The 11,260-nt window shown below is 37.6% G+C and overlaps 1 protein-coding gene across 1 annotated transcript; it reads right to left on the reverse strand.

The window, feature by feature from the left end:
• Positions 1-438: 438 nt before the first annotated feature.
• Positions 439-11,257, reverse strand: CUNH4orf33 (chromosome unknown C4orf33 homolog). The gene is made up of 7 exons (XM_009289486.2): positions 11,178-11,257; positions 10,586-10,620; positions 7,380-7,569; positions 5,472-5,532; positions 5,228-5,279; positions 4,899-5,098; positions 439-3,225 (listed from the first exon to the last, which is right to left on the reverse strand). The coding sequence occupies exons 3-7, from the start codon at positions 7,564-7,566 to the stop codon at positions 3,126-3,128; spliced, it is 600 nt and encodes a 199-aa protein (XP_009287761.2). The 5' UTR covers positions 7,567-7,569; positions 10,586-10,620; positions 11,178-11,257; the 3' UTR covers positions 439-3,125.
• Positions 11,258-11,260: the final 3 nt, after the last annotated feature.

The raw sequence follows: 11,260 nt of genomic DNA on the forward strand, positions 1-11,260 counted from the left end.
ACTTTAAACCTTTAGAAATAAGTCAGTGCACAGGTTCTAACTCTGCACTCCATGAACCCATATCGAAACCTTCTGATGAAAGCCAGCACTTACAGTTCAAACAGACTCTTAAAGCTTAGAATCATACAAGTGAACCACCTGACAGCAGTGTGGAGTAGCATGTGCCTTGAATAAAGTCTGTATGATAATTCCCATTTTCAGAAACATCTAGCATTACATTTTGTACTGCAGAGACAATTATTTTACTTTAAATTACTTATTTAGGGAAAGTAATCTATTTCCCTCAAAGTTTATAATTTGCATCCAAAGTCAAATCTGAAGTAGTCAGTTTGAAGTGGGAATGAATACGAGATGAAGCCTCTGAATAAATAATTTGATTTACTGTCCTTTACATACAAAACATCATCCATCACATGAAAACAACCTTTGCGAGGAAAACAGTAAACTCATATTGAACCTTTGCACGCACTTTTTTGACAGTGTTTAAAATGAAGTCTAAAGGTTTAGTGAAATATTTTTTGCTTTTGACTGAAATTTCAAAAGCAGCTTTGAAATGTCAGTATCTAGAAGACGTTTTTAATCAACCTTTATTGGATTATTCATACTTCAGACTGATGCCATTCTTTAAAACTGTACGTGGATTGAAGGTAGAACAGAAGCCAAACAATTGGAAGTACAATACTTATAATTTTCAACAGATGGCACTTTACAGCAAGGAATCTACAGTGTCTAATTAAAAGATAGCAAAAACAATTGTATGGCTGAGTGCATTGACGTGCCAAAGTCTGCACCTGAAAAAGCCTAATATCCTTAAACTTGAAAGTATAGTTCTATAAAACTGAAAGTACAAAGAGGGAATCTAAAGCCAAACAAAAACTCTGAAGTAACATTCTATCTCAGATATTGATCACACCAAGATGTTCTTCACAAAGGCAGGATATTCCCATCTTCTTTTCTTAGGCGGAATTTACAGGTAGAGTTAAGTTTAAAGATAGCAAAGAAAACATGACCATCAGACTACAGTTATTACTGCATACAAGCTCAGAAGAGAACAGAGAATCCTTTTAGTAATATGAGTTAGAGTGCAGTCTTGTGCAAAACTTGACAAGCATTTTGATGTCTAAAGCTACACACAAGATTTTTAGAACCATTTATGAGCTAAGTAAACAAGAAAGGCCTGGGAGCATTGCTGCCTCTGAGTTACAACCCAAGTTACACTTTTAAGTTGTCTGTCAGTATTACCTGAGTGGAAGGCGCTTACTAATGAGAGTCACAAAAGGCAAACTGAGAATGACAACGTTTAAAGAAACCCATGGGGAGCTAACAGTTACCTTCAGTTACCTAATCAGTAGTTATAGAGAAAAAGTCACTCTTCTTGGAGATGCACAGAGAAAGGACAAAAGGCAATGGACACAAGTTGCAGCACGGGAAATGGCAATTAGGTAAATTTTTATAACAGAACTAGTTGAGTATTGAAACAGGCTACCCAGAGCATTTGAAGCTCCGTCTTTGGAGTTATTCAAAACTCGACAAGGCCCTGAGCAAACTCATCTAGCTTCAACAATAGCCCTGCTTTGTGCAGGATGTTAGACTACAAGAACACCAGTCCCTGCCAGGAACTTGTAGGATTCTAAATTGCTCAGTAGAAAATGCTACACAAAAGGATGAGACCAAACACCACATCCTCAGGGCATAACTTTTGAAAGATACTCCCTCAGTTATGACTGAGCCATATTCACTCAGACTCCCAAAACAACCCTTCTCACAAAACCAGAGAACATGACCACCTTTTACCCCGTGATCATGACATCGCTTAGGGACATGGTTTAGTGGGTATGGTGGTGTTGGGTCAACAGTTGGACTCGATGATCTTAGAGGTCTTTTCCAACCTTAATGATTCTATGATTTCAACAGGGTGCAGGAAGTCCTCTTTCTAGTAAAGGACTGAGGACCATGTCTTGGTCTGAATCCTCATTCTGAACTAAACCGAAGAAGTTTTTGATTTTAAAGTCACCTAACTTTTCAGATGTAGGATCTGGTTAGTGGGTAAGCTTCCCATTTTCTACATTAATTTATATAGGATCAAGTCAGCAGCCACAATCAAGCAGCACTTACTATGCTAGACAAAAAAGGAACATCTTATTTGTAAATCCTGTGAGAGTTTACAGACTAGATGTTACCATCGAACAGTATTCAGTTCTGTTAAAAATATTCATGCCCATATGCGGAAAATGTAGGCACATACAATTAGAGTATTTCCAACATTAGGTGGCATGCAAACAAAATTCTCATACATCTGAGCTGAATCCTTAAGGTCATGTGACAAGGTCTTGGAACAAACAAGCTTTTGTAGGCACACAACTATAGCAAAAGGTTTTACTAAACATTATTTCTCCCAGAAATTTTTCCTGGAATACATAAAACCTTTTGTAAATCTGTCCTCTGTACCTAAATATCACTAGAAATTCCACACTGAATTTGAAGCAGAGAGGTCTGCTAATAAAGTAATACAGTTTCCCCTTCAGCACTGTGCAAGGGAAAACTTCAGGTACAGGACGGTATAGGAAAGGGTAGTGTTATACCTCCATAGCATCTTGCGATGCAAATACTGGGCCACAAAATGCCATGATAGCTATATCCTTTTCTGTTCCTGAAGGAGGCATTCTTTCCCCTCATTGCAATCAAAAAAATTAGGCACCTAAGAATCTCATTCAACAGCCAAGAAACCAACAAGCAGCAGCGAAAATACAGCAGAAATGCAGCAACTACAGGAAACTGAAAAATTCCAAGCCAGATACTGGCCTTGTCAGGCTTAGAGCTCTCATGAAAACACAGCTGTAATTTTAGCACTTTTTTTCCCCTTCATTGGTAGGAGCAGATTCATCTCTTGCACAGATGAAAAACTCTATATCCAGATGAACTGAAAGACAAGCCGTTGCATACTTCATACATTTAGAATCAACTAGCCCAGATATTTTACAGCTGATTTTAAGATTGAGCAATCATTTTGGTGTCAAGGAAAGCCTTACTAATCTGCTATTTACAAACTCTGCTCAGAATGAAGAAGCTGTTTCCATACAGCTTCATCCAACCTTAAGGCTATAAAAATTTATGCCTCAATCCATTTAATTAGTGAGAGACTTCCATATATCTGATTCAGGCTGCTTCCAATCTTCTCCCATTAGTCCTTTCAGGTTCAAGTCTTTGAAAAATTCCAGGCGATGACTGCAAAGAGAGGAGAAATAAAGAAAAAAGTTCTAAGTCTTGTAGTATGTGTCTTAATAAAAGGCAGTATCCTCAATAGGTTTAATCAATCTTTATTTTCAGGTTTTCTTGGACAGGAATGTAACCAGCATTCCATGTGTTCATTTTCCCAAACTTGAGTTTATAAATAAAAAACACTACTGTGTTTCTGAAAATCTTGTACTGGAAAACACAGGGCAAAATCCTCAGCTGTGAACAAGTATCACACAGCATAAAGTGAAGTTAACAAAGTGCTCACCTTTTAAAGTCCCTCAACTTACGTTGCCTGGAACTGCAGTCAGAGCAAGAGCACAGTGCCTGCTTTATGACTTATCCACATTCCAACAGAGCAAAAATTTTCAACTCTTGACCAATTGAAAAATCATATCACAGGGATATCCTTTCCTTACAGAAAAGAGGAAGACTGGATAGGATAATGAAGCTAGTAAATATATTTTTGCTGTAAGACTAGAAGTCTTGTTTTCTTTTAAACATTATGAACCAGTTCTTGCTAAGAATTTCTCCTTTAGGCTACCACACAGAAACAATAGAAGGAAGACACTGAAGCCAATTGCTAATTAATAATTACATTAAACAACTGCCAAACAGTAGACAGAACATCTGACACTACACTAATCATTTAAAAAGGTAAATGGAATTCTCTTATTAGGAAGTAATTTGTAAGAGTAAAGACAAACTAAAGAGCAATGAAAGAAAGGAGCAACCTCTTCACATAATTGCATCTGCTACCGATGTCTGAAAAAGTCAAGGGGTTTTTTGGAAGGGGTACTATAGAAAGAACAGAAAGAATCCCTTCCTGAAAAATATTACAGGCATTCTCCAGTTTACCACAGAAAAATAAAGGTATCTATTTCTTACGGAACACTGATAAAGAGAATGTATTTTATTAGCAATAGCTTAGAATTTTTTTAAACAAACAGTTGCAGAAGCTAAGTTTTTCTTAAATAAAGGCAAAAAAGGGTAACTTATCTAAAATTTACCTTACCTGGCTGTCATTGTATGTTGAATAACAAGTTTGCATAAGAACTACAGCGTACCCTCTAGAGCTAGTTCATTTATACAAAATGCCCAGAAGTAGCAGGTTTTATCAAATCATCTCAGCCTCACAGTCAAAGAAAATAAACAGGCCCAAACCAGAATTTAAAAATCAAGATATTCTAGTTTTTCCTCTTGATACTCGGTATCCTTTCATTATACTTCTCAGCTATGTCTGCCTTTTCAAATTTTTCCATAATATGGAGCCATCTGTAGAGGTGAGGTTGTTTATAACAGTAGGGGAGAAGCAAAAGATTTACTGGAAACATATCTGCTGAAATTAACACTAAATGGCATTTCAGGAGGTGCTGGAGGCAAGGAAAAAGTAGAACAACTTATCTATGATTTAGCTGAGGAAGGTGATAAAAGAGATGCCAATAGTGTTGAGTGCATCATTTTCTATGCACCTAGGGGATAACACAGAAATCAAGCACTAATTACAGCTATCTGCCACAGTGCTTTATACAAAGTACAGTGCCAATACATCTAAGCAGTATAATTAAAATACTAGTGGCACTCAATCTGAAAACCAGATTAGCTTTTTTAAGTATTCCAAGAATAGTGCAAGTATACTATAAAAGAGCTAACTTCATGCTTACAAATCTGGTTTCTGTCCTTCCTGTAGTTCACGTCGAGGCACCGGATGAAGCGCTTCATATTTTCTCTCTTCTCCTGAGCCATGAATTGCAAATGCATTGAACTTGTTAGTGCCTGGTGGAAAATAATTCCAAGGAAGATGAGCTTTACCCTCCCATTTAGTTTTCATTCTGGTCACCTCAAACTCTAAAGGAAGTTCTTGCTGTGAAAGGAAATAAAATAGAAAAAAAAAAAAAAAAAAAAAAAGAGGTAATGTCACCTTCCAATCAGGCAACATGTACCTAAAACCAATTAGCTTTTCTGTACACTATGAATGGACTTGTCCACTTACTTTCCATATTCTTCTTTTGCCAGAAAGCAGCAACAACAAGTGTTGGCCATGGCTGTCAAAAAAATCAAAGCACAATTTTCTTAAAATGATGCCAAGTCATTAGTGTACTGTTCTGCCACAAATGTGTACATTCTCCATATTGGAACAATTTCTGTACCCAGTCTTTCTCATACATATATCTTACAAGCATTAGAACTGGAAATGCAAATTAACATTTGTTACTTTTTCAGAGTGCTGTACTTACGGACAAAGTTCAACTTCTAAATACTGTTCAGTTCTGTCACTCAGGAAAAATGCTTCTACAACTAAAAAAAAACCAGGCTGTCAGTATTTTATATTAACTATTTTTTAATATCTTGACACCTTCATATTCCACTAAAACAATTCTGTTCTCACGATTTTTGGCCTGTGCCACGCCAGAGTTTGCCTAGCTGTGTACATGCTACTGACAGCTTCCTAACTATTTGAAATGCTGTGCCACAATTGTAACTTCAAGAGCTTTTATTTTTAATGCCTATCATCATAAAGAGCTTTATAAAGCACTGTACTAATTTTATTTACTTTACCAACTCCAGCTTTGGAAACACTCATCTTGATGCAGCAGAAAAATGGTAGGTCTACTAACTAATGTTAGCTGCCAATGCAGTAAGAAAAGCATCAGCACACAGCTATTTCACCTAGTGTGCTTGCTGTGAACAAAGCTGACCAAGATAGGGTGATCCTAGTCAATCATACTCACAGCATGTACTTCAGGCAGAGCACTTAAGTGCAGAAGGCTTGTGTTTGCTGGTAGCCTGAGGATTCACAGCACCAGAGACAAGAAAAAAAAAAAATGAAAAGAGGAACATACATTCACAGCAGAGCACACACCCCATAACTAACTCAGAAATAGTAAGAAAGTGTTTAGCTCTTAAGTGGCTGTTCCCTGTAGATGGCTGATACTATGGACAGGAGATTACTGTTCCAGGTGTACCTGAAAGCCTGGTGTGACTGCTGAATCACCTTTCAGGAACACAAAGCAGAACTATAATGGTGTTTCTCACAGCAATGACATTATTAGAAAGCTTTAGTTAGAATTATAATTAGATATGATTGATAACTTTATTTTTACTTAAGCCTATTTAGTATAATAATATCAAAGAGGTGCTAATACTGTTCTAGGAGAGCTTTCATCAGAATAGCTCAACAATCAGGAAGTAGAGATCTGCTGGAAACATTAAATTCTTGCATTATTCAAAGCAACAGGTAAAAGTGAAAGTATTGACAGGAAAACGGAAAGAAAACAGCATTACTATAAGAATATTTCCCATTCCACTTGGGTACATATTTTATAAGCTGCCCTTTGTTTCACACCTTCCTATTCCTCAAATATACTTTGGAAAAGTGATTAAAATAGACAAATGTTTTAGCTATTGTTCTCTATTTCTTAAAGCAGAAGTAGAACCTATCTTTCAGATTTTGCTTCTATTTATCTACTGCAAATCCATTTATATATATATATATGCGCCACAAAATTATTTTGATATTAAAATATTCTAAACCTCTATTATTCCACAAGTTTTATCAGCAACCCAGAAACTAAGTTTGAGTGCCTATACTATTGACCAGATCAGGAAGAGTCAGCCTCATCATTCTTGAAATCTATCCAGCTCATCGTACTCCATTTCTTTATGGCCACCGAGTGACATAATGTATTTGCTTCTTTTCCTAGTTATTTGTATTGTTGCACTACAATAGAACAACCACTCACCTTACAGCCAGCAGTGTTAGTGATGAAAATCAATTCACCACCTAGAAAAAGAGCACCACTCTTGATACAGTTTGGGGTGGTTTACAGCTGAATATAGTATGTGGCTTATAGTTACTTAAGGAGTTGTTTAAAGGTAAGGCAGTGATTACAACTAAATTCTCTCCCAGTATTCTTCCCCACAGAAAGGAAATTTTTTTACTTTACATTTCAGATCTGCTCTTTAAAAGCAGTAGTGTGACCAAAGAAACCAAACTGAATTAGACGGCATACACTCGCAACCTTAGATCAGTTTGAAAAAATAACCATCATAGACTCTTCAGTAAAGACCAGGCATATTAACTACAGAGGAACATCAGTGTCTACACAAATCAGACATATTTGCAGCAGAACAGTTACACTTACCCTCATAGTCCCACAGTCTACTAAAAGGTTTCCCTGGCTCTCCAAGTGGTGCTGGAGGATCATTAAAGAAGGGAGCATTAACTTCCATCAGCAGTCCTGCATTGTCCGACTTCAGCACAATTGTTACTGGCTCATGGCTCACAGGTAAACCATCCCATGTGTGTTTAATTGTAAATTCCATCTTCATGTACTACGTAAATGAGAAAGGAAGTTTCTGTAAAGAAGATCTCAGATTCCATTTCAGCACCAACTACACTGTTTGCTTGGCCAGGAAAAAAGCACACTTTCAGAAGAGCTGATAGTTTAGTTTTATAAAGCAACTAAATAAACAGTTACATGAATGCTTTTTTTTGATATCTGCATGGTTACAAATCACTCTGAAGTCTTAAGTCTTTTAAAAGTACGAAGTCAATCATCAAATCATGTTTTTAGACATCAGAAGAGCTGGGATAGTTTAGTTTTATAAAGCAACTAAATAAACAGTTACATGAATGCTTTTCATAGTTTTTTGATATCTGCATGGTTACAAATCACTCTGAAGTCTTACCAAGCTTACGGCATTTCAACTATGTACCTAAATAAACACCTTCCAAACCCATCAGAAATATTTATCAAGAGAACAGATAAACAAAACAAAGTCTCCACTACATGATCTCAGATGATTTGGTAATATGAGAAAAACAGATTGAGAAAAAACTTCCATGAATCTGAGATGCAAGAAGATGAAACAATTAGCTAAAACCTTCCTTCATGGTCATTGCAAACCAGCCAAACTACAGGATTTCAAGGAAAACTGCAAGCACATCTTGTTAAACACACTGCATGCTTGCAGAGCAGCAAGAACAGAGAACAGTGCACTCCAACAGCAGTTGTTACTTAGAAATAACTGTACAAACCTTAAGAATAGCCTTAATCTATTTAATAAGCAAAAGAATTGATTTGTTCCCTTACACATGTCCTAGCCGTACCAGAAGGGAACTGGCAGTACATAGCCTGACTGAGCATTATGCACACGCTGTTAAGTCCTGTGACCAGAGAGGTGCTAGCGCAGTAGCTAAGTTGTAATCACGTTTTCTTCAGTGGGGAACACTAAATGGTGTTACTTCATCTCTACCCAGACACCCATTTTCTTGGGACTCACAGAAAGGTAAGCATAACTTACCACATTCTGCAGGTGTTATCAACAGGTGTAGTACGTGAGACAGAATGTAACCACATGCATCACACTTCCCTATATGCCATAGCCTTGCTCTTATGACTACATATTAACTGTGTCTCATACCCTCTGCTACAGTCACACTAGCCAGTTCCATTCGCTGATGTTCATGCTGAAAAGCATCAGACCTCCTCTCTTTGAGTTCTAATCGGTAAAACAGCTAGAATGACATTAGGTAAGTAGATATACTCACAATCAAGGAGATGATGATATGACCAAAGAAGTGTGACAGATTAGAGAAAATTTGAAGCAATAGATTTAGTAATTAGGCACCTTAATTTAAGAAGTCTAGTAAAAAAAAGAAAGTCAAGTATCGGACCCTCACTTTTGACAAGGTTATATTTAAATAAACTGAAAACTAATTAAATTCTTATGTCAGCATTTTAACTGCATGATATGCTAGACAAGCATCAGATGTGCTTTATGCAAGAGACCTGGTATAGCCCTAGAAACTATGAAAGACTCTACCATCATTAATGTTCACTCCAACTTAAGTGGCAAGTTTCTGGAAGCAAGATCATACAAGTTGAAAGAAAACAGTCAGTGCCCAAAGCATGGGGAGGGAAGACATGCAACAGTGTCCTAACAGCATTCTTAAACTAGCAGAAACTGGCTCATAGTCCAGTATTACTAGTAACTCAAACAGGAAAAACTAAATCATCCACAGTTTAAAACAAAAAAGAGAGAACTAGTAAGAAAAGGTATTCTAAGCAAGTACAGTGACAACTCTTCTGCAATAATGACAACGTACGCCACCAAATAAAAGAGCAGTATGTTAAATAACAAGTCCCTTTCACAACACAAACAGCTGCTGAAACATATTCCATGGGCTATTTAGCCTTAAACTGATCTAGAAAATATTAATCCACAGGAAATATAGGCAAGCGTTGTGTTTTTAATTTTCTAAGCTGCAAACACTGAGCAGCGTGAGCATGAAGTATCCACAGATGGTAAGACCCTTCCTAGTGTTTTTTGAAATGAACAGGAGAATTCCTGTAAATGGAGTGCACATACCTTACGCGCACTTACTGTGAAAGGAAACAAGACAGAATTCCACAAGCAGGATCACTTACTCAGAATAGTAAAGTTTAAGAGTAGATGGGTGCACCTAAGAAAGTTAATGAAGTGTTATGAACCCATTTTATACTAGACTATTAAATTAACATTATGCACTTAGAAGTCAACATTTCCTTCTATTATTCTATTTCAAGTTTGTGCTGATATATTTAACTTTGCATTCACTGGTCAAGGCAAATATCTGAAACACCTAGTTGAAAATACTGCCAGATTTCAACAGTTTTAAAATAATATAGCCGTCTAATAAAGGTAGCCTGGGAAGATCTTAAAATCCAGGGAGAATTACATGACTACCTATTAAAATTCCTGACTGAAGTAAGGAATGTGAAGCTCCTTGTGCAAAAGATTTGAAAGGTTGTCTCAGGAAAAGAGTCACAACATACCAAGTTTTTTTAAAAAAGCAGTAAAATAATAGAACCTGCTAACTACTTTAGACACTACTGTAACTGTAGTGTCTAAAATGAAGATGAGACACAAGATGCATCACACATTCCTATTTGTACCTATATGAGAGACAGATGACTTTTTTTGGTAAAAATCTTAACTCCTGTAGGGACAGCTTACAGTGTACTGAAATGAACGTACTGAAGATTTAGCCCACTGTCATAAACCAATATTACTCTTGAACAGAAGAACATGCAATTTTAAAAAGAACCATAAAATAGTAAGGAAAACTGCAAAACATTCACAAGCTTCCATTAGAGGTCTACCTAGTGCTAAGGTTGCTTAATTTACAGGACAGCAGATCTAAGATTTTCCAAATTAATGGCCGTCGGTGCAAGTTTTAAGTTTATTACATTACATAGACTTAGGTAAGCTGGCTACTAGGATGCTTTTCAATTATAATGAAAGCAGCAACACATAGCAATGGTGTAAAAGTCATTTCAAAGAGCAAGAGGAGACCTTTCATTACCTTTTAACACCACACCTCAGCCCGTTGTTAATGCACTGTAACGAGATGCAAACGCTAAATGAAATATTTACAGCCAGTACTTTCTCAGCCATTTAAAAGCACTCACACCACACGGCCTCAAGCTACACAGAGCTGACAGCACCTGGCTGACAGGCTCAGGCCTCGGCCACATGCCCGTCACACCTCACCAGCAAGGAGAAAGCTACAGCTGCTTGCCGCTGCAATCGCCTCGTGCCTCTCCTTACCGAGGGGATTTACTTCTTCCACCCCAAACCCCATCGACGTCGGTAACAAGGACAAAAACAAGCAGGAAGCACTTAGACTGGTGTTTTTCTTAATTGCTCCAAGAGGACAGGGGAAAAGTTGGAAACGGTGTAAGAGACAGCAGCTTTTACCGTAGTTAAGACTTCATTACTAGACACGGGCACGAGCTCCCAGAGGGCTCGAAACCCTTCCCGGTTTCGGTTACCCCCCAGCTACTCCAGCCCGCCCCTAACAGCAGCGGCGGCATTTCCTGAAGAGAAGTTTAACGCGTAAGCGCCTATCCTTAACCCATAAGTTTCTTAGAGAAGTTTAACAAGGGTTTTCTTACAGCTCCAGACATCCGCTGCGACCCCGAAAGAAAACTCGGCTCCCCGGCACGTCAAGCGCCCCCACCGCCCGCTTTCCCGCGCC

This window comes from Aptenodytes forsteri, unplaced genomic scaffold (genome assembly GCF_000699145.1).
Source record: "Aptenodytes forsteri isolate BGI_AS27 unplaced genomic scaffold, ASM69914v1 Scaffold109, whole genome shotgun sequence".
Taxonomy (NCBI): domain Eukaryota; kingdom Metazoa; phylum Chordata; class Aves; order Sphenisciformes; family Spheniscidae; genus Aptenodytes; species Aptenodytes forsteri.

Excerpts from the sequence above, each read along its gene's own strand:
- CUNH4orf33 (XM_009289486.2), bottom strand. The coding sequence starts at position 7,566 with ATGAAGATGGAATTTACAATTAAACACACATGGGATGGTTTACCTGTG. Across the intron at positions 5,280-5,471 it reads TTAGAAGTTGAACTTTGTCC|CCATGGCCAACACTTGTTGT; the intron begins GTAAGTACAGCA and ends TTTTTTTGACAG. Across the intron at positions 3,226-4,898 it reads GAAGGACAGAAACCAGATTT|TCATCGCCTGGAATTTTTCA; the intron begins GTAAGCATGAAG and ends CTCTCTTTGCAG.